At 45.6% G+C, this 23,448-nt stretch overlaps 1 protein-coding gene across 3 annotated transcripts in view; it reads right to left on the reverse strand.

Annotated features, from left to right (window-relative positions):
* The window catches only part of LOC115131980 (semaphorin-3ab-like), a 51,853-nt gene extending 29,328 nt beyond the window's left edge, over positions 1–22,525 (reverse strand). The window contains exon 1 of one of the 3 annotated variants that reach the window (XM_029664116.2): positions 22,237–22,525. In XM_029664116.2, coding sequence (XP_029519976.2) covers positions 22,237–22,288 — 52 coding nt within the window. In that variant the 5' untranslated portion in view covers positions 22,289–22,525. Of the gene's footprint in view, positions 1–379; positions 885–22,236 lie in introns of those variants that run through there. The other 2 variants (XM_029664115.2, XM_029664114.2) reach the window with 2 other exon arrangements.
* Between the last annotated feature and the right edge of the window lie 923 nt (positions 22,526–23,448).

Raw genomic sequence — 23,448 nt, forward strand, 5'->3', positions numbered from 1 at the left:
TTAGAAGACAGATAAATACACTGTCATAATCATTCCTTAAATTTTTTTTTAAAAGCCAGCCCCTTCGATGACACACATCATCCTCGCACAATAATGGCACTCCGTCAATCATACGCAAACATCATCACACAAACATCCCATTCTCTCCTGCAAACATCATCACACAAACATCCCATATTCTCTCCTGCACTGTAGCTGATCCCTCACTGTGTAAGAAAGTGTCCTGGAACGAGGAAAGCAGTGAGAGGGACAGACGTTGAACTAGATAATACAATGAACAGATAACACAATGTGTGGGCAGACAGGAGAAATGCGAGCCACACTAACAAGAGACAGCAGGGCGTGTGGGGGAGAGAGAGAGAGAGGGGTTCTGTCTTACCTGAGTGAGTGAACTGCAGGCGCGGCAGGGAGGCTCTCCATGCCCCTGTCAGACTGCGCCCCAGGTGGGCTAGAAGGAACAAGGTCGCGAACCTCCACATGGTCTCACACACGCGCACACTCAAAGTCCCGAGCATTTAGCACACACACTTCACGAGTAAGGCACCAGCAGGACACACACTCACTTGTGTCTGTGTGTGGGCTCTGAAAAGCAAAGAGATTTAGTCCAACGAAACACACTACTCCCACTTGGCTTCAGCTCGACAGCTATAAAGATGTGTCTCCTCTCTTCTCTTCATGTGACTTGTCTCCTGTATCTCTCGCTCTCACTCTGTCTCTTCTCACTCTCGTCTCTTGGGTTTCTCCCCTCGTTGAGTGTTGATTTCTCTCTCACTGTACTCTAATCTCGCTCTCTTTCTCTCTCGCTCCCTCTCCCTCTTTCAGTCCTCCTCTGTATAGGCAAGGAGGAGGAGGGGGAAGAGATCCCAAATCATTGCACCAGCCACACACACACACACACACACTCCTTCTCTTTTTTTCACTGCTCCAGGAAAACCTACTTTAATAACTGGTAATAAGACAACTGCTGTGCGGGGCCTTTCATCTTATTTCCCGTCTCTCTCTCTCTGTCTCTTTCTCTCCATCTCGCTCTCTCTCTCTCCGTCTTTCTCTCTCTCCCCCACCAAATACACACACAACTCTATTGCTCTTCATCTCCCCATACTAAAATGCTCAGCTTTTGAATAATTTAGACTACAGTCGAACCCTTTCACAGTCTCTATAATGCTGACCTAATGTATCGCATGCTAACAATAACATGAACGATTTAAAAAACTGTGACAGTCATGTCAGATAATATATTAGGTATTCAGTGCCTTTGGAAAGTATTCAGACCCCTTGACTTTTTCCACATTATGTTACGTTACAGCCCTCTCAATCTACACACAATACCCCATAATGACAAAGCAATTTATGAAAGTGAATCACATTTACATAAGTATTCAGATTCTTTACTCAGTACTTTGTTGAAGCACCTTTGGCAGAGATTACAGCCTCGAGTCTTATTGGGTATGAAGCTACAAACTTGGCACATCTGTATTTGGGGAGTTTCTCCATTCTTCTCTGCAGATCCTCTCAAGCTCTGTCAGGTTGAATGGGGAGCGTTGCTGCACAGCTATCTTCAGGTCTCTCCAGAGATGTTCGATCGGGTTCAAGTCTGGGTTCTGGCTGGGCCACTCAAGGAAATTCAGAGACTTGTCCCAAAGCCACTCCTGAGTTGTCTTGGCTGTGTGCTTAGGGTAGTTGTCCTGTTGGAAGGTGAACCTTTGACCCAGTCTGAGGTCCTGAGTGCTCTGGAGCAAGTTTTCATCAAGGATCTCTCTGTACTTTGCTCAGTTCATCTTTGCCTCGATCCTGACTAATCTCCCAGTCCCTGCCGCTGAAAAACATACCCACAGCATGATGCTGCCACCACCATGCTTCACCGTAGGGATGGTATTGAACAGGTGATGAGCGGTGCTCGGTTTCCTCCAGATGTGACACTTGGCATTCAGGCCAAATAGTTCAATCTTGGTTTCATCAGACCAGAGACTGTTGTTTCTCATGGTCTGAGAGTATTTAGGTGCCTTTTAGCAAATTTCAAGCGGACTGTCATGTGCCTTTTACTGGGAGTGGCTTCCGTCTGGTCACTCTACCATGAAGGCCTGATTGGTGGAGTGCTGCAGAGATGGTTGTCCTTCTGGAAGGTTCTCCCATCTCAACAGAGGAACTCTGGAGCTCTGTCAGAGTGACCATCTGGTTTTTGGTCACCTTCCTGACCAAGACCCTTCTCCCCCGATTGCTCAGTTTGTCTGGGCGGCCAGCTCTAGGAAGAGTCTTGGTGGTTCCAAACTTCTTCCATTTACGATTGATGGAGGCCACTGTGTTCTTGGGGACCTTCAATGCTGCAGAAATATTTTGGTACCCTTCCCCAGATCTGTGCCTCGACACAATCCTGTCTCGGAGCTCTACGGACAATTCCTTCCACCTCATGACATGATCTTTGCTCTAACATGCACTGTCAACTGTGGGACCTTATATCGACAGGTGTGCACCTTTCCAAATCAAGTCTAATCAATTGAATTTACCACAGGTGGAAACCAATCAAGTTAAAGAAACATCTCAATACACACCCGAGCCAACCCGGGTGTGTATTGACAGTAAATCAACTTTGGATTTGATTATTGTATCAGATCAAGAGAACGTCTGTCAGTCAGGAGTCTTAAATATTGGTTTATGTGATCATATGGTAACCTACTGTACCCGAAAGAAATCTGAAATGCTATTAGAGCCAGGTAATAAATACATGGTAGGTACGGTCTATGAATCAATACTCAAAAGGACATTTTGTAGAAGTACTTGGAATTTTGGATTGGCCTCATGTACTAAACTGTGATGATATTGATCAAGCTTGTTGATCAAGATATGTTTCTGTCTGCACTCGACTCTCTGGCTCCGATGAAACAAAGTTGTATCAAACAGCGGTCAGGGAAATGGATCACTTCCGAGATCTTAGACCTCGTAAGGAAAAGGGAATAGCTACCTGGCCAGATTCAGTAGGACAAATCTACAACAAGATTATGACGGTTATATTAACTGTAGAAACCAGGCCAGACACAAAATGGATAAGGTCAAATCCAAACACTATATAGACGCCGTTAATGACAGCTTACATCGGCCTTGTGAACTGTGGAAAATGTTAAAGGACATTGGCTCAAAAACTCCCCCATAAGGTAAAATCCTGTAGTATTGGCCTGGATATTGAGGATGTTTTATGTTATGAACAGGCAAAGGTTGCAAATGATTTGAACACATTTTTTTTTACCACTATAGCCTCATCTCTGGTTAAGAAGTAACCCACCTGCTCTGGACACTATGGCCAGTCTTTCATTAACAACGTTTACCACAGCAAAGGTATCACAAATGATTTGTTTGAGCTGTGCATGGTACCAGAGGACAACGTTTCCAGTCTACAATGCTTAATGAGCACAAACAAAGAAACTGGGCTGGATGACCTTCCTGTGAGATTCATAAAGGATAGTGCTTGTGTGTCACTGCTAAAATGATAACGCGTATTGTAAACCTTTCTCTTGGTAGTGGTATATTTCCCAAGGATCTCAAAACAGCCTGGGTGGTTCCACTCAACAGGACGAGCAGTAAAACAAATGTAGGAAACTACAGGCCTGTGTCGATCCTCAGCACCTTATCCAAAGGTGTTGTGAGATTCCTTTTTTTTAAAATCAACTTGAGGGATACTTTCTCGAGCAAACACTTCTTTATGGACTACAATCTGGATTTAGAACAGCTCATTTCACTGATCCACCATTTTGACCACATTAAGCAGGAAAGTGAGGAGGGGAACTGTACAGGTATGGTCATGTTAGACTTGCAGAACGCTTTTGACACTGTAGACCGTGATATTCCCCTGATGAAATGGAAATGGATGGGCCTAAATGATATAGCAGTGAATTGGTTTAGGTCTCATCTGACCAACAGAACACAAGTACAGTTGAAGTCGGAAGTTTACATACACTTAGGTTGGAGTGATTAAAACTTGTTTTTCAACCACTTCACAAATCTCTTGCTAACAAACTATAGTTTTGGCAAGTCGGTTAGGACATCTACTTTGTGCATGACACAAGTCATTTTTCAAACAATTGTTTACAGACAGATTATTTCACCTTTAACTCACTGTATCACAATTCCAGTGGGTCAGAAGTTTACATACATTAAGTTGACTGTGCCTTTAAACAGCTTGGAAAATGCCAGAAAATTATGACATGGCTTCTGATAGGCTAACTGACTTAATTTGAGTCAAATGGAGGTGTACCTGTGGATGTATTTCAAGGCCTACCTTCAACCTCAGTGCCTCTTTGCTTGACATCATGGGAATATCAAAAGAAAGACCTCAGAAATATAATTGGAGAACTCCACAAGTCTGGGTCATCCTTGGGAGCAATTTCCAAACACCTGAAGGTACCACGTTCATCTGTACAAACAATAGTACGCAAGTATAAACACCATGGGACTACACAGCCGTCATACCGCTCAGGAAGGAGACACGTTCTGTCTCCTAGAGATGAACGTATGTCGTTGCGAAAAGTGCAAATCATCCCAGAACAACAGCAAAGGACCTTGTGATGATGCTGGAGGAAACAGGTACAAAATGATCAATATCCACAGTAAAACAAGTTTTATATCGACATAACCTGAAAGGCCGCTCAGCAAGGAAGAAGCCACTGCTCCAAAACCGCCATGAAAAAGCCAGACTACGGTTTGCAACTGCACATGGGGAGAAAGATCGTACTTTTTGGAGAAATGTTCTCTGGTCTGATGAAACAAAAATAGAACTGTTTGGCCCTAATTGTCACGTTCTGACCTTTATTTCCTTTATTTTGTATTTATTTAGTATGGTCAGGGCGTGAGTTGGGAGGGCAGTCTATGTTTGTTTTTCTATGATTTGGGTATTTCTATGTTTCGGCCTAGTATGGTTCTCAATCAGCGGCAGGTGTCATTAGTTGTCTCTGATTGAGAATCATACTTAGGTAGCCTGGGTTGCACTGTTTGTTGGTGGGTGATTGTCTATGTTGATGGCTTGTTTCAGCGCAGCTCACATTAGCTTCACGGTTGTTATTTTGTTTACTGTTTTTTGTATAGTGTTTCAGTGTTCCGTTCTTTCTTTAATTAAACATTCAACATGAACACATATCACGCTGCATATTGGTCCTCCGATCCTTCTCCCTATAGGGCAGCCCCCCGAAAGTGCCATGCAAGTGTGGGCATCGAGCCAGGGCGTATGGTGCCTGCTCAGCGGGTCTGGTCGCCGGTACGCAGTTTTGGTCCAGGGTATCCTGCGCCGGCTCTGCGTGCTGTGTCTCCGGGGCGCTGGGAGGGTGCAGTGCGTCCTCTGCCTGCGCTCCGCTCGTGCCGGGCAAATGTGGGAGTGGAGCCTAAGGGAGAGGTGCGCGTAGTAAGCACTAGATCTCCCGTGCTTACCCACAGCCCGGTTCAACCTGTGCCTGCAATCTGGAGGGTCCGGGCTAGAGTAGTTGTCCAGCCTGGGGAAGTGGTGCCAAGGTTGCGCACCAGAGCTCCAGTGCTCCCCCACAGCCCGGTCCTTCAGGTGCCTCCTCCTAACACCAAGCCTCCTGAAGGTCTCCCCAGCCTGGTGGTTCCTGTGGCAGCCCCACGCACCAGGCTGTCTCTCTATCTCCTCCCTGCAGGTGGTCCTGAGTCTCCCGCCTGTCCGGCGCTGCTGCCGGAGTCTCCCGCCTGTCCGGCGCTGCTGCCGGAGTCTCCCGCCTGTCCGGCGCTGCTGCCGGAGTCTCCCGCCTGTCCGGCGCTGCTGCCGGAGCCTCCCGCCTGTCCGGCGCTGCTGCCGGAGCCCCTCAGCCCAGAGGCGCCAGAGCCCCTCAGCCCAGAGGCGCCAGAGCCCCTCCTCTGTCCCGAGCTTCTGCCCCTCTGTCCAGAGCTTCTGCCCCTCTGTTGTCCAGAGCTTCTGCCCCTCTGTCCAGAGCTTCTGCCCCTCTGTCCAGAGCTGCCCCTCTGTCCAGTGAGGTCATTGAGAAGGGTGGCCATGGTTAGTAAAGCCACGGAGGCGGACATTAAAGCGGACTAAGACAATGGTGAAGTGGGGTCCGCGTCCCGCGCCAGAGCCGCCACCGCGGACAGACGCCCACCCAGACCCTCCCCTATAGGTCAAGGTTTTGCGGCCGGAGTCCGCACCTTTGGGGGTGGGGGGGTACTGTCACGTTCTGACCTTTATTTCCTTTGTTTTGTATTTATTTAGTATGGTCAGGGCGTGAGTTGGGTGGGCAGTCTATGTTTGTTTTTCTATGATTTGGGTATTTCTATGTTTCGGCCTAGTATGGTTCTCAATCAGAGGCAGGTGTCATTAGTTGTCTCTGATTGAGAATCATACTTAGGTAGCCTGGGTTGCACTGTTTGTTGGTGGGTGATTGTCTATGTTGATGGCTTGTTTCAGCGCAGCTCACATTAGCTTCACGGTTGTTATTTTGTTTACTGTTTTTTGTATAGTGTTTCAGTGTTCCGTTCTTTCTTTAATTAAACATTCAACATGAACACATATCACGCTGCATATTGGTGTTCCGATCCTTCTCGCCTCTCCTCTTCAGATGAAGAGGAGGACGACCGTGACACTAATGACCATCGTTATGTTTGGAGGAAAAAGGGGGAGGCTTGCAAGCCGAAGAACACCATCCCAACCGTGAAGCACAGGGGTAGCCACATCATGTTGTGGGGGTGCTTTGCTGCAGGAGGGACTGGTGCACTTCACAAAACAGGTGGCATCATGAAAATTACGTGGATATATTGAAGCAACATCTCAAGACATCAGTCAGGACGTTAAAGCTTGGTCGCAAATGGGTCTTCCAAATGGACAATGACACCAAGCATACTTACAAAGTTGTGGCAAAATGGCTTAAGGACAACAAAGTCAAGGTATTGGAGTGACCATCACAAAGCCCTGACCTCAATCCTATAGAAAATTTGTGAGCAGAACTGAAGAAGCGTGTGCAAGCAAGGAGGCCTACAAATCTGACTCAGTTACACCAGCTCTGTCAGGAGGAATGGGACAAAATTCACCCAACTTATTGTGGGAAGCTTGTGGAAGGCTACCCGAAACATTTGACCCAAGTTTAAACAATTTAAAGGCAATGCTACCAAATACTAATTGAGTGTATGTAAACTTCTGACCCACTGGGAATGTGATGAAAGAAATAAAAGCTGAAATAAATCATTCTCTCTACTATTATTCTGACATTTCACATTCTTAAAATAAAGTGGTGATCCTAACTGGCCTAAGACAGGGAATTTGTACTAGGATTAAATGTCAGGAATTGTGAAACTGAGTTTAAAGGTATTTGGCTAAGGTGTATGTAAACTTCTGACTTCAACTGTATGTAATGTTGGTGATGTTCTGTCAGAGGCCAAAGAAATATCCTGTGGAGTCCCGCAGGGATCAATTTTAGGGCCTCTCTTTTTTATTATATATGTTAATGATATGCCAGATACAGTAAAGTGCAAACTCTTGCTTTATGCTGATGATTCAGCCATACTGGTATCAGGGAAGGATACAGTTTACATAGAGGAGGCCCTGAGTAAGGAATTGCATTTTGTTAGAGATTTGTTAGAGGTTGTCTGACAACAAATTGTCACTACATTTGGGAAAATCTGAATCGATTTTGTTTGGAACAAAACGTAGACTGCTTAAAGCTGACAAGATAACGGTAATCTGTGCAGGCAAGGAGATTGATTCTAAAACAAGTGTAACTTACCTTGGTGTGTCCCTAGATCAATCCCTTTATGGAGACCTGATTGCTGCTAAAATTCTTTCTAAAATGGCAAATAAATGTAAATGTTTGTATCGTAACACTAGATATTTTAACATTAATGTTAAGAAACTGCTTGTCTCAACCTTGATTCTGTGTCATTTTGATTATGCCTGCTCTGCTTGGTATAGTTGGCTATCAAAAAAGCTGAAAAAAGAGAATGCCGGTCCTGCAAAATAATGTTATCAGGTATATGCTGAATATCATAGGGGTACAGGAGTTCCAGGAGATGGGCTTGCTGCCTTTGGAGTCCAGAGTGGACCAACTTAAACTTAATAATACGTTTAACATCTTAAATAATCATGCCCCAGGTTACATGAAAAACCACATTGACATGGTCTATAACCAACACAGTCACAATACCAGACCTGGTGTTATGTCTTGTAAAATCTCAAGAGTAAACAGTACTGCGAGGAACATGTTTTTCCCATACGGGTATTTGTCTGTGGAATAGCCTTCCCTTGGAGATCAAGCAAAGAAAAAGTAAAAATAGCTTTAAAAAGCAGGCAAAGGTTTTCATTTGGACAAGGTTGTCTGAGTAAGAGAAACCACTCCACTGCCCCTTGTACTGCTTGGTCAGGTGTTGGTTTTTTATTATGATGTGAAATGAATAGATTGTTTTAATGCGAAATGAATATGGTTGATTTTTAAGGTTAGGGAGAAGTGCAGCGAATAGTGCAACTTTTTAGGATGTCAATATAAATGAATGTATTTATGGTTGTTTGTCATTTTGACTGGCCTTTTAAATCATTATATGTGTCATTGTTTTTACCATCGAGGACCACTTTGGAAACAAGCGTTTTAATTAATACTTTCAAGTGATGTCCTCTGGGTCGTTGTTGTATATGTCTGTTACCCAAAATGAAGTCAATTCAATTCAATTCAATGGAAACAGGATACAATTTCGAGTCTCACAGCAAAAGATCCGAATACTTATGTAAATGGGGTAATTCTGTTTTTTATTTGTAATAAATATGCTAAACTTTCTAAAAACCTGTTTTCACTTTGTCATTATGGGGTATTGTGTGTAGATTGATGAGGTTTTTATTAGTTTTATTTAATCCATTCTAGAATAAGGCTGTACCGTAAAAAATTATGTGGGAAAAGTGAAGGGGCCTGAATACTTTCCGAATGCACTGTAGGTCTACCACAGCCAATAGCTAATCAAAATAACTGTTGGTGTCTTGAAGACACAAGGACAAATACTCACTTATATGTGTATTAAAGTAGTCCAACGTGTATAATTAATGGACATTTTTGTAGGGGTTGATGCATTTTTTTTGTTAGGGCAAATCAAGTTAGCATTTTCTAAGTGGAAATTATAAACTTCAGGTTTAAATGTTTTAAAAAAAAATACACTACAAGTTTGCCTTTCCTGCTGTAAAGGGAAATTCTCAGAAGCAAAGAATGATCCAAATTATGTTCCTACAGCTGCATAGCGGTACAGTGAGCTACAAAAGTATTGGGACAGTGACACATTTTGTTGTTGTTTTGGCTCCGTACTCCAGCACGTTGGATTTGAAATAATACATGACTATGAGGTTAAAGTGCAGACTGTCAGCATTCATTTGAGGGTATGTTCATACTGGGTGAACCGTTTAGAAACTACAACACCTTTTGTACATAGTCCCCCCATTTTAGAGGACCAAAAGTATTAAAGTAGTCCAAAGTGTAGTATTTGGTCCCATATTCCTAGCACACAATGACTGCATCAAGTTTGTGACTCTTTAAACTTGTTGGATGCATTTGCTGTTTAAGGTTGTGTTTCAGATTATTTTGTAAAAAATGTATTGTGTTATTTTGGACACAAATAAGAATATAATGTTTCTACCTCATTAATGTGGATGCTACCATGATTACGGATAGTTCTGGATGAATCGTGAATAATGATGAGTGAAAAAGTTACAGACGCACAAATATCATACCCCCTTGTTATTGTAACGGTGAGAGGTTTACATGTTTTGGGAGTATGATATTTATGCGTCTGTAACTGTGCTGCCCTCTCATGACTACTATGGGTACAGCCTTGAGAATGAACACAGCCTCCATTTTCCCTTTAACTGTTTTGATTTATTACAAAGAAAATGTTTCAAAGTTAAATCAAGAAAACTGAAATGGCATGATTTTTTGGGGTTGAGTTGGCGTCATCATCTAGCAAGGGTGGTTGACCTGCTAGCATATCTATTTAAGATATTAGTAGTATTGTTCATATGAATTCCTTTATTAATGAATTTTTTGCCCTGCTTAAATACTATTCGGTCATGATTTTCAATGATGTAACAGTAGGGCATGATGTGGAATGGATAGAGCAATCTAAATACTATACTATACTAATACTATACTAATACTACCCGCTAAGTGCTACTGAAAGTCAACAAAGGAACATACCCCTAGAGCCTGCGAGAGCTGGGGCGCAAGATGGCTCAACGACTGATCACACGGTTACGGACCCAGGAACGGAAACGACTACGAGTAGGAACACAGCACATGAGACAACCATAACAGCAGCAGGACACACACTTCAGGTGTGCAGCTGTGGTTGGGAGAGAGTAACATCGGCAAGGGGGTTAAGGATCCATCAAGGGAGGAAAAGGTGCTTGGGAGAGCAGAGACAGGGACCTCGCATTGACCAGTACTTCTTACGAAGCAGCCAGTCAAATCAGTCGAATGAAGCACAGCGACGGGACGCAAACCAAAGTTCGCAGAGCATCAGCACCCCTGTAACTGAGGAGGATAACACAAGCACAGAAATGCCGGTGGATGAACTCACCCAACCACAGAGACCTCTAAAGAGGAAAAGATCAAAGGGCACAGACCAAGTGTGAAGTGGCCCAAAGCTGTTGAAAAGAGAGAGTGGGAAACAATCAACAACGACCTGACAAAAATCTTGGAACAACAGGTAGGAACAGCAGAGAAAAAGCTTGAAAGGATGGGAGACATTATCTACCACTACGGAGAAGAGCGCTTTGGAGTAAACGAAAGGAGAAGTGGCAAGACACCACCCCTGCCAGCCAAATCTAGGAGACAGCAGGAGATCGAGATACTTGTCAGAGAGAGAAGGCAGCTGAGGAAGCAGTGGAAGAAGGCCTCTGATGCAGAGAGAGAAGGTCTCATGCTACTCCAAGCAGACATTAAATGTCGGCTGGCAACCTTGCGAAGAGCGGAAAACTTAAAAACTTCGTAGGAAGAAGGTACACTCAAGAACACGGTTCTATAAAAACCCCTTTAAGTTTGTCAAAGATCTCTTCGCAAAGGAAAAGTGTGGAATCCTAAAAACTCCAAAGCCTGAACTGGAAGAACATCTGGAAAAGGTCCACCAGGACATGAAAAGGCATGAGCAGATAGTCATCCCACATGACATCCCACCTATTCAACCACCAGAATTCAATCTGGACACTGACCCTCCAAAATGGAGGGAAGTAGAGAACGTTGTCCGAAGAGCAAGAGCGGCCTCTGCTCCTGGTCCTAATGGAGTACCATACAAGCTCTACAAGAACGCCCCGGATGTCCTACGCTTTCTTTGGAGGCTCATGAGGATAGTGTGGCAGAAGGAAATAATACCAAAGGCATGGCGAAGGGCTGGTGGTGTGCTAATCCCGAAAGAGAAGGATGCGACAGACATCAGTCAATTCCGACCAATCTCCCTTCTCAACGTCGAAGGGAAGATCTTTTTCAGTATAATAGCACAGAGGCTGTCCACTTATCTGGAAAGGAACAAGTACATTGATACATCTGTACAGAAAGCAGGCATTCCTGGTTTCTCTGGTTGCCTGGAACATACTAGTATGATTTGGCACCAGATCCAAACCGCTAAGAAGGACAAGAGAGACCTCTATGTCATCTTCCTCGACCTGGCCAATGCCTTTGGCTCAGTTCCCCATGAACTCCTCTGGGAATCCTTCAACATTTTCCACGTACCAGAACCCATCACTACACTGGTAAAGGCCTATTTCCAAGACCTGCAATTGTGTTTCACAACACCTGACTTCACAACAACATGGCAGCGCTTGGAAGTAGGCATAATGGCAGGCTGTACAATTTCTCCTCTGGCATTCACTATGGCCATGGAAGTCATCATCAGGGCATCGAGATGGGTGGTCGGCGGTGAGAGAACTAAGGAAGGGCTCCGTCTCCCACCTATCCGAGCATACATGGATGACATGACTATACTGACCACCACTGCAGCATGCACCAGGCGGCTACTTGCAAAACTGCAGGATAACATCAAGTGGGCCCGGATGAAAATCAAGCCAAGCAAATCTCGAAGCATCTCCATAGTCAAGGGACAGCTTAAAGATGTGAGGTTCTGCATTGGAGATGACCCGATACCAACGGTGTCTGAGCAACCCATCAAGAGCCTGGGTAGATGGTACAACGAAAGCCTCCGGGATAAAGATCAAGTGCAGCAAGTAAGGCAGGACATCGCCGACGGTCTTGAGAACATCAACAAGACCCTACTGCCTGGGAGGCTCAAGCTTTGGTGCCTACAGTTTGGACTTCTCCCCGGGTAATGTGGCCACTCACCGTCTATGAGGTCCCAATAACAACAGTGGAGAAGATGGAGCGAACCATTACCTCATACGTGAAGAAATGGCTGGGTGTCCCACGATGCCTGAGTAACATCGGCCTGTATGGCAAAGGGGTCCTTGAACTACCTCTTACAAGTCTAACGGAGGAGTACAAGTGCTCTAAAGTAAGACTTCAGATGACATTGAAGGACTCCAAAGACCAGACCATTAGCAAGGCTGCACCTCTCCTACAAACTGGACGGAAATGGACATCATCCAAGGCTGTGCAGCAAGCAACATCAGCCCTGAGACACCAAGACATTGTGGGGAATATCCAGCATGGAAGAGGAGGCTTTGGCCTGGCAGCAAGCAAACCAACGTTCCATGAGGCAACAACATCTGAACGCAGGAAGCTGGTGGTCGAGGAGGTGCGCAGACAAGAGGAGACTGCAAGAAGTGCAAAGGCTGTCTCTCTTGCTAAACAAGGGCAATGGACGCGGTGGGAAGGCCTGGAGAGGAGAAAGATCAACTGGAGTGAGCTTTGGCAAATGGAGGCAAGCAACATCAGTTTCATCATAAGAGCTGTTTATGATGTGCTTCCATCACCAAAAAATCTACATCAATGGTATGGCGAGGACTCGACCTGCCCCTCTGCCCAGCTCCAGCGACTCTCAGGCATATAATGACAGGTTGCAAGACCAGCCTCTCACAAGGCCGCTACACCTGGAGGCACAATCAGGTCCTCAAGAGCCTGGCTGCAGCACTTGAGACCAAGAGGAGTGCAACCAATTCATTACCTCCAAAAACAAGCAATCCCGTCAAAACAACAACATTCATCCGGGAGGGACAGAAAAGGCCCAAGTATCCTCCTACAAAGCCAGAAACTGGACACCTAGCCATGGCCCGGGACTGGAAGATGCTTGTCGATATTGGCCAGCAACTCATTTTTCCACCAGAGATTGCTTCTACCAACCTTAGGCCAGACATGGTACTCTGGTCCCCTTCACGAAAGGCTGTGTACATCATAGAGCTCACAGTCCCGTGGGAAAACTCGGTTGAAGAGGCCTACGAGCGTAAGAAACTTCGTTACACAGAGTTGGCAGCAGACGCAACTCAGCGTGGCTGGAATGCAAAGGTCTGGCCAGTTGAAGTGGGATGCAGAGGATTCGTGGCTTCTTCCATCATCAGGTTGCTGAAAGAACTTGGAATCCATGGACAGGCTCTGCGGCAGACCGTCAGAGCAGTTTCTCAAGCAGCTGAAAGAGGCAGCCAGTGGATCTGGATCAAACGGAAGGACCCTTGCTGGGCTATAACTTCATGACCCCCCACCCCCACCTGAGAACCCAATTCAGATCCCTCCAACTTGAGGAGGGCATATGAGGTATGCGGTCAGCTGTATGGCTGGCTCAGGGAAGAGGACGCCCCTGCCTTGCATAGTCCCGTGGGACATCTTAATTGGGCATGGGACACAAGCTAAGGCTTGATTACCCTTTAGCTGGCCACCTTTGATGAGGGTGTTTAGTGATTAAAGGCCGAAACACCCACTGATTCGAAGGCACACTACTGAGGATGTGTCCCAAAATTGACATCTTACCCCAGTCTAAGAAATAAACCTCCCATGCCACTCTGTCAACATCACGGCAAATCTCATGTGAGTGCATTCCATCTATTGGCACAATGGACAGTTTTTAACATCTCGTCCCGTGTTTTATGATTCTATTTTCATGGTTTGCTGATGATGTCACAAAAAACAATGCCATAGTTGTCATGGGGAAAGAACCTCAAGAATTAGAATGCAAGAGCTTTGATAGTGGGGAACAGACAGAGACAAGGCAAGAAGGGCATTCTATGCCATCAAAAGAAACATACATTTCAACATACCAATTAGGATTTGGCTAAAAATACTTGAATCAGTCATAGAGCCCATTGCCCTTTATGGTTGTGAGGTCTGGGGTCCGCTCACCAACCAAGACTTCACAAAATGGGACAAACACCAAATTGAGACTCTGCACGCAGAATTCTGCAAAAATATCCTCCGTGTACAACGTAAAACACCAAATAATGCATGCAGAGCAGAATTAGGCCGATACCCACTAATTATCAAAATCCAGAAAAGAGCCATTAAATTCTACAACCACCTAAAAGGAAGCGATTCACAAACCTTCCATAACAAAGCCATCACCTACAGAGAGATGAACCTGGAGAAGAGTCCCTAAGCAAGCTGGTCCTGGGGCTCTGTTCACAAACACAAACACACCCTACAGAGCCCCAGGACAACAGCACAATTAGACCCAACCAAATCATGAGAAAACAAAAAAGATAATTACTTAACACATTGGAAAGAATTAACAAAAAAACAGAGCAAACTAGAATGCTATTTGGCCCTAAACAGAGAGTACACAGCGGCAGAATACCTGACCACTGTGACTGACCCAAAATTAAGGAAAGCTTTGACTATGTACAGACTCAGTGAGCATAGCCTTGCTATTGAGAAAGGCCGCCGTAGGCAGACATGGCTCTCAAGAGAAGACAGGCTATGTGCTCACTGCCCACAAAATGAGGTGGAAACTGAGCTGCACTTCCTAACCTCCTGCCCAATGTATGACCATATTAGAGAGACATATTTCCCCCAGATCACACAGATCCACAAAGAATTCGAAAACAAATCCAATTTTGAAAAACTCCCATATCTACTGGGTGAAATTCCACAGTGTGCCATCACAGCAGCAAGATTTGTGACCTGTTGCCACGAGAAAAGGGCAACCAGTGAAGAACAAACACCATTGTAAATACAACCCATATTTATGCTTATTTATTTTATCTTGTGTCCTTTAACTATTTGTACATTGTATATATATATATATATATATATGCTCTGGCCCCCCAATGGTGGAACAAACTCCCTCACGACGCCAGGACAGCGGAGTCAATCACCACCTTCCGGAGACACCTGAAACCCCACCTCTTTCAGGAATACCTAGGATAGGATAAAGTAATCCTTCTCACCCCCCTTAAAAGATTTAGATGCACTATTGTAAAGTGGCTGTTCCACTGGATGTCTTAAGGTGAACGCACCAATTTGTAAGTCGCTCTGGATAAGAGCGTCTGCTAAATGACTTAAATGTAAATGTAATATGACATTTGTAATGTCTTTACTGTTTTGAAACTTCTGTATGTGTAATGTTTACTGTTCATTTTTGTTGTTTTTCACCTTATATATTCACTTTGTATGTTGTCTACCTCACTTGCTTTGGCAATGTTAACACATGTTTCCCATGCCAATAAAGCCCTTGAATTGAATTGAATTGAATTGACAGACAGTTGAGTGGCGGATTTTGGTGAGTAGACATAGTTATATTTATCAAAATGATCTGTGTGACCATAGACTGTAGAAGGTTCGTAATTGCAACTTTCTGACTCCAAAGTATAAATGCAATTGTAAAATGAAAAAGACACTGGGTACGCCACGGGTAAAAAAAGAAGAGGTTCAAATGGGTGTTTTTATGAATAGGCCCATGGTCCTAGTAAATAATGGAAATTGGTAGAAGCGATCAGTGTGGGTGTGGCCATGAGGGTCAAGTTTTAGGATTAGAGGTGGTAACCATGGAAATAGAATGAATAGAAAGGTCACCCCCATTCAAGTCAATGGCCATTTCTCAATTGAATTTGCTAAACTCCTGTGTCCTCTCTCCTCCATCCTCTCTTGCCTCCTTTTGAAAAAGGTCAAAGGCAATCTAGGAGAGGCAACAGGGAGAGGGAACGTGGAAGAAAATGCCCTTGTATGAAATGATACTGTCCTCCACTTGCACATCATCAGGCAAATTAGGTTTACTGGGGTGGATCCCAAAATAAATGTGTAAAGTGATGAAAACAAATAGAGTTAGTTGTGCAAGACATTTCATAGTATTCTTTTACGTAGCAAGAAGCACATTGTTTTTAAACATGTGCATGCATTTCTCCTCTGACAAAACAAAAGCTGAATCAAAGAGGGTGTGGCAGATTTCAAAACTCTTCCGCGAAGGACTCAGGTATGATAGCCTACACATGACTATCTCGATGAATGGTGGCTATCAAGAAGGGAAGGACACTCTTCCGTTCGCCTATTAACGGATTGACATTTCCTCTGAGATTTAAAACACTATTTTCTATCAACAGAAAGTGGATTTCTATGTTTTACAGAATTAAGAATGGCGGATAAAGTGAACGATCTTGACCCGTGGGTCAAAATGTATTTAAGAACGGACCAGTAAGAACAAAGACCATCACTGCAAAGCTGAGGTGCAAGTGTAACAACTTGCTGCACAAAGAATTGGAGAGGTGTGAGTAGAGCGCGAGCGAGGTAGAGCGCTTGAGAGACGAACTCTGTCAAATGGAGGAGGAACGAGAAGGAGAAGTGGAGAGTGCAGGAGGCCAGGAGAAGCCTAACTGAAAGGTGCAAGAGAAGGATCCAGAGAGAGGTGGAGAGAAGAGAGGAGTTAGAGGATGAGAGAGAGAGAGAGAGAGAGAGAGAGAGAGAGAGAGAGAGAGAGAGGGGAGATGGCGAAAGAAAAAGAGACCCAGAGAAAAATGGCAAGGAAGATGGAGATAGTTCTAAGGGGGAAGATCGAGTTTGGAGAAAGAGAAACGCTTCAGGGGAGACAGAGAGCAAGAAGGATGCAGAGATGGAGGAATTCAAAACTCTTCTGCCGGGAAGACCAGAACATGAAAGGCTACAGACCAGTATCCCTTCTTTCTTTTCTCTCCAAAACTCTTGAACGTGCCGTCCTTGGCCAGCTCTCCCGCTATCTCTCTCAGAATGACCTTCTTGATCCAAATCAGTCAGGTTTCAAGACTAGTCATTCAACTGAGACTGCTCTTCTCTGTATCACGGAGGCCCTCCGCACTGCTAAAGCTAACTCTCTCTCCTCTGCTCTCATCCTTCTAGACCTATCGGCTGCCTTCGATACTGTGAACCATCAGATCCTCCTCTCCACCCTCTCCGAGTTGGGCATCTCCGGCGCGGCCCACGCTTGGATTGCGTCCTACCTGACAGGTCGCTCCTACCAGGGGGCGTGGCGAGAATCTGTCTCCTCACCACGCGCTCTCACCACTGGCGTCCCCCAGGGCTCTGTTCTAGGCCCTCTCCTATTCTCGCTATACACCAAGTCACTTGGCTCTGTCATAACCTCACATGGTCTCTCCTATCATTGCTATGCAGACGACACACAATTAATCTTCTCCTTTCCCCCTTCTGATGACCAGGTGGCGAATCGCATCTCTGCATGTCTGGCAGACATATCAGTGTGGATGACGGATCACCACCTCAAGCTGAACCTCGGCAAGACGGAGCTGCTCTTCCTCCCGGGGAAGGACTGCCCATTCCATGATCTCGCCATCACGGTTGACAACTCCATTGTGTCCTCCTCCCAGAGCGCTAAGAAGCTTGGCGTGATCCTGGACAACACCCTGTCGTTCTCAACTAACATCAAGGCGGTGGCCCGTTCTTGTAGGTTCATGCTCTACAACATCCGCAGAGTACGACCCTGCCTCACACAGGAAGCAGCGCAGGTCCTAATCCAGGCACTTGTCATCTCCCGTCTGGATTACTGCAACTCGTTGTTGGCTGGGCTCCCTGCCTGTGCCATTAAACCCCTACAACTCATCCAGAACGCCGCAGCCCGTCTGGTGTTCAACCTTCCCAAGTTCTCTCACGTCACCCCGCTCCTCCGCTCTCTCCACTGGCTTCCAGTTGAAGCTCGTATCCGCTACAAGACCATGGTGCTTGCCTACGGAGCTGTGAGGGGAACGGCACCTCAGTACCTCCAGGCTCTGATCAGGCCCTACACCCAAACAAGGGCACTGCGTTCATCCACCTCTGGCCTGCTCGCCTCCCTACCACTGAGGAAGTACAGTTCCTGCGCAGCCCAGTCAAAACTGTTCGCTGCTCTGGCCCCCCAATGGTGGAACAAACTCCCTCACGACGCCAGGACAGCGGAGTCAATCACCACCTTCCGGAGACACCTGAAACCCCACCTCTTTCAGGAATACCTAGGATAGGATAAAGTAATCCTTCTCACCCCCCCTTAAAAGATTTAGATGCACTATTGTAAAGTGGCTGTTCCACTGGATGTCTTAAGGTGAACGCACCAATTTGTAAGTCGCTCTGGATAAGAGCGTCTGCTAAATGACTTAAATGTAAATGTAAATGTACGACTATCAGCTCAGAATGGCTACGATGAACAAAGCCTCTCGGAAGAAACAGCAGCCGTTTGAGAGAATGAGAACGGTAGCAGGTGAGGCAGATATTATGATAGGGTTATCATTAGCAGCAGCTGTAGTACAGTAGTAGTAGATGGTAGTTTTAGCATTGTGATAGTTAATAAAGCGTGTAAAACATATTTACAGAAACAGAGTGGGGTCATGAGAAGCCCTGAATCAGAGAGAGTTGCCGGTAGAGGATGGTGAGACAGGCCAGGAGGACATGGAGAAACAGGCAGAGAAGGGAAGCCGTCAGATGCGATACGGCAGGCTTATTTCTTTGAATTGTGATGCTGTTATTATAGCTTGAGAATAGTAGCTGAGTTAACAGCTCAACTGTAGAGTCCAAGAGTGTCCTTGTGTAATTACTCAGTGTTCGCATTCAAAGGACAAAGAGAGGAGAGAGAGAGAGAGCTGGAGAAGGAAAGGGAGAGAAAGAAAAAGCTGGCTCAAAAAGGAACGACGGGCAGAAGAGCTGAGGCTTTGGAGAAAGAGGCGGAGGAGGAGGAGGAGGAGAGAGAGGTAAGGAAGAGCAGAGGCATCATGAGGTGGAAAACCAGTGGGATGAGAGACTGAGGGAGACCGTTGTAAGGGAGAGACCCACTTGGCCGTGAAACAGCAGGATAGATTGAGGGAGTTCAACGGACTCAGAGCGATGGAGAGTCTTACCAACCTGGACAAAAACAGGTTTGTATGTATTGTCTGTATATGTTTGGATTTGTCCGTGTGTATGCTTGATGATGATGTATAATAAAGTCATTGTCTTATCTGGCAGAAGATGGCAGAGGATAGAACGGTTGGAGAGGAAAGGCGACAGAGGAGGGAGAAAACCTGGGAAGGGATGTATGTGGAGAATGCGCAGGATAAGGTGCAGAATGAGAACAAGAAGTGGGAGCCGGCTGTGGCTGTTCCCATGTCCAGATTCATTGTCTGCAAGGGAAGGTCTCAGGCCGACCTCAGATCTGACTCTTGGCTCCAGACCCAGAATGACCCAGCTCTAGAGTCCAACCAAAATCCCGAGCCCAGCCAAGCTCCAGAGGCCACGATGGCTGCTGCTGAGGCCCAATGTTAAGTACTGGACATTGAGTTTGATGAGAGAGAAAGTGTAGATGTAGATGTGGTTTACAGGGGACGGATCATTCCCCTTGAAGAGCTCCGAGAGGCTAAGCAGCGGCTCCTCCAGGAGGCTGGGGACACTGAATTCCAGGCCGAGGCCAAACCCTACGAAACTCAATGCAGGAACTACATTGACCAGCTGAAGAGGAACTCAAAGTCCTCCTAGTGATAGAGGAGGAAGAGAGAGTCCAGTGGCAGCGAGAGCTCCAGCCTCAGTGGTGAGACTAAGAAGATGGAGGCACGTGCCAATGAGGAGGAGGGGAAGGACCTCAGAGAGGAAAGAAGGAAGTGAATAGCCCAATAAGAGGAAGGGCAATGAAGGAAGGTGATTCGCTGGGTGAACTAAACGGTTAAAGACCCCAACCAGAAGAGGTTTGAGCAAACCTATTACAACGAGGAGCAGAATGGGGTACTAGGGCATGACATCACCCACACAGAGCAGGAGCAAATTAACCGGGCAAAGCTGCTGAAGGCTGAACAGAAGAAGCAGACGCTGGAGGACCGCTGGACAGGGTGGGAGGAGAGGGAACAGAAGAGGCAGACGCTGGAGGACCGCTGGACAGGGTGGGAGGAGAGGGAACAGAAGAGGCAGATGCTGGAGGACCGCTGGACAGGGTGGGAGAAGTAGAGAGCTTAAAAGAAAGAGGCCAGGAAGCTTGAAAAGAGGGAGAAGGAAGGTTCCAATTCTAGAGACAACATCTTTACATTGAAAATGGCCAGGGTGGGCCTCCCGGGTGGCGCAGTGGTTAAGGGCGCTGTACTGCAGCGCCAGCTGTGCCATCAGAGACTCTAGGTTCACGCCCAGGCTCTGTCGTAACCGGCCGTGACCGGGAGGTCCGTGGGGCGACGCACAATTGGCCTAGCGTCGTCCGGGTTAGGGAGGGCTTGGCCGGTAGGGATGTGGTGGGCCGGGCGCAGTGCGCGCTAACCAAGGTTGCAGGTGCACTGTGTTTCCTCCGACACATTGGTGTGGCTGACTTCCGGGTTGGATGCGCGCTGTGTTAAGAAGCAGTGCGGCTCGGTTGGGTTGTGTATCGGAGAACGCATGACTTTCAACCTTCGTCTCTCCCGAGCCCGTACGGGAGTTGTAGCGATGAGACAAGATAGTAGCTACTAAAACAATTGGATACCTCGAAATTGGGGAGAAAAGGGGGTAAAATTTAAAAAATATATATATATATATATATTAAAAAAAAAAGAAAATGGCCAGAAAATGAAAGGACATTGGGGACGAGTAAAATGAGGGGAGGTGTTTTTTGAGATGAAGGTCAAAGTTTTATGTACATGTATGACCCAACAATTGATATTTTGCCTTAATTGGGCTAACTCATTTGCCCTTTTCTGACCTGTTGTCCTTGTGCTTGGAGACTCTTATGGAATTCAACTCCAGACCACCTCCCCCACCACATGACCTTTCGTTTATTTCCTCGTTTGTTTCTCCTCTACTATCTTCTTCGTACTACTTAGTAGTAGTAGTACTTCTAACTATGGTTTCTAAGAAGTATTGCTCATTTGTGGCTAATGAAAGTCAATATAGCTAAGTGTATTGTTTCTTTGTCTCTTTGAGAAGCCAATTAACCAGACCTATTAATATTGTCTCTCCACGTCACATTTTACGGTAGAATAGCATACAATCAATCGCCAAATTGACCTCATGGTAGGGCAGAAGGAATTATGCATTTTAAATGCCAGGCTTTTGGTTGTCGACTACGTATGTCCTTTTTCATAATCATAGGGCCTTGGCGCCACCATGTGGCTTAAGACTACCCAGTGGCCAACCCCATTTGAGCCAAAGTGCAACTACATTAATTTACCGAAGGGCGTCGCTGTAAGAATGCAAGTGGAAAACAAGAAAAGCGTTGCAGACCGTCATGTCCCAAAACCACCCCTTATTCATGCACTCGTAGATAAAGAAACGGGTGACTGTGAACTAATTGTCTTGGGACTGGGCAGTGGGCACAGGATTTGCATTATCTTGGCTTCGTGGTTGCACGAGATTGGTGACAATAAGGGATCACTGTCTTTTATCCATGTCCCTCACCTGTGGAGTTCAAAATCATTTACAACAATAATAAGACATAACATGCTAATCGATCATAAACCATTCAAATGTACCTACTGATGGCAAAATGTAATTTTGTCTTGTGCTGAAGTTAATTTTGAAGCATTTGACATTTTAGTCGTTTCGCGGACGCTGTTATCCAGAGCGATTTACAGTAGTTATGCTTGTTACCTATCTTGTTACCTGCGCTGGTGGACAAAGGACAATTCAGTGTCGAACAAGAATGTCGCACATCAAGGCCACGTCGTTATCTTTTTTCTTTACAGCCCTTTGGAATGGGTTATGGGTGAAACGTGTTATCAGACTTGTAGGCAGTATGCGTTATAGGGCTAGGTCTACTACATTCTAGGAATGTGAAATGGAATTTGCAGAGGGATGATAGCACTAGGTCAACAGAACAACGCTCGAGTCAATTGTGTGTGTGAGATATACTGTCTAGAATGCACACTGATGTGATGGGTTATCTGATCAAGTGTTGCAATTTCTAATCTAGTTTTACTGTTGTTATAGGGTGTAGCATATGTCAAGGCCAGAAAGAGCAACCTACTAGGTAAAAACAAGCCTAGGACATCCGGATCCTTTTTTTTTCCCTGAGTCATTTGTGGGTTGACAGACTGGAGGTGACTTCGATACACTGTGGGTACGGACCATCGTCTTGGCTTTCCAGAAGCAACAAAGTGTCAAAAAAATAGTTCAGAACAAAAAACCTGACCATGGGTATGGTGTTTTTCATCTGGGCGAGTCCAAAACATTTTGGCGCCGATGAATCACTGCAAGGCAATCCGTGTCGTTTCGGAAATATATTAAACACTGGGCAGGTCGAGCAGCCACTCACAGCAGATAGGCCTTTACTCGTCGTTTAACCCGCCTCCAAAACTACCCCTCCCCTTCATTGGGCGGCCCAGAGAAAGATGAGCTCATATTGGTTAAAAATAGTTTCATTCGTTGAGGCTAAAAATAGCCGGGTATATAAAGTCGCAGTTTGACTCTACAGTGCGCTACTACCAAGCTGGCCTCGGTCGGTGGAAGCTGAGATGAGAGAACAGACCGAGAATGACTATGCGGCAACGGAGGCTTTTTCAGCTCTAGCCTTATGGCCACGGCTCCTCTCAAGCCTTGCACAAGAAAGAGCGAAGCTGTGCAATACATCAGCCTTTCTCTAGATGGGTGTTTGGGTGTAACCGGCTGAGGGTGGGGGCTCGGTGACGGGTTTCCTTCCTTTTTAGCAGCCGTGTCAGATTTTGCTGCCTCAAATGGTTATCCGTTGTTTTTTCAGTTGCAGTCTTGACAGCAGACCAATATTGAAGCTCCGCAAACAGAATCACTCGTCTCAAACCTGGCACGAAATATTTTGTGCCAGCTATGAAGTTGTAATTTATTAACCAATTGTCACAATGTAAGGGGCTAGAAGCTTGACCTTCTTACAAACAGCATAATTGATTAATTTTCGACAAGAATGTAATTGTATATAAAAAATATATATTTTTAAATTTGGAATCCTTATTGACCCCAAGAGTATGTCAAAAAAACTAGCCAACTCAGATTTGGACTGGTCACCACTGAGCCTGGGCACTCCAGGTTTCTTCTTTCTAGGCTAGGGAGTTTTTCCTGACCACTGTGCTTCTGCATTGCTTGCTCTTATCTGTTAAGCGTTTTGTAACAACCACTGATCTAAATAGGGCTTGGTCAAATAAATTAAGATTGTTGTCAGGTGGTTCTGAACCTTTAACATCTCAGAAAAACATCCTCACTAGTGCAG

The sequence above is a fragment of the Oncorhynchus nerka genome, linkage group LG7 (assembly GCF_034236695.1).
Source record: "Oncorhynchus nerka isolate Pitt River linkage group LG7, Oner_Uvic_2.0, whole genome shotgun sequence".
In the NCBI taxonomy this organism is placed as follows: Eukaryota; Metazoa; Chordata; class Actinopteri; order Salmoniformes; family Salmonidae; genus Oncorhynchus; species Oncorhynchus nerka.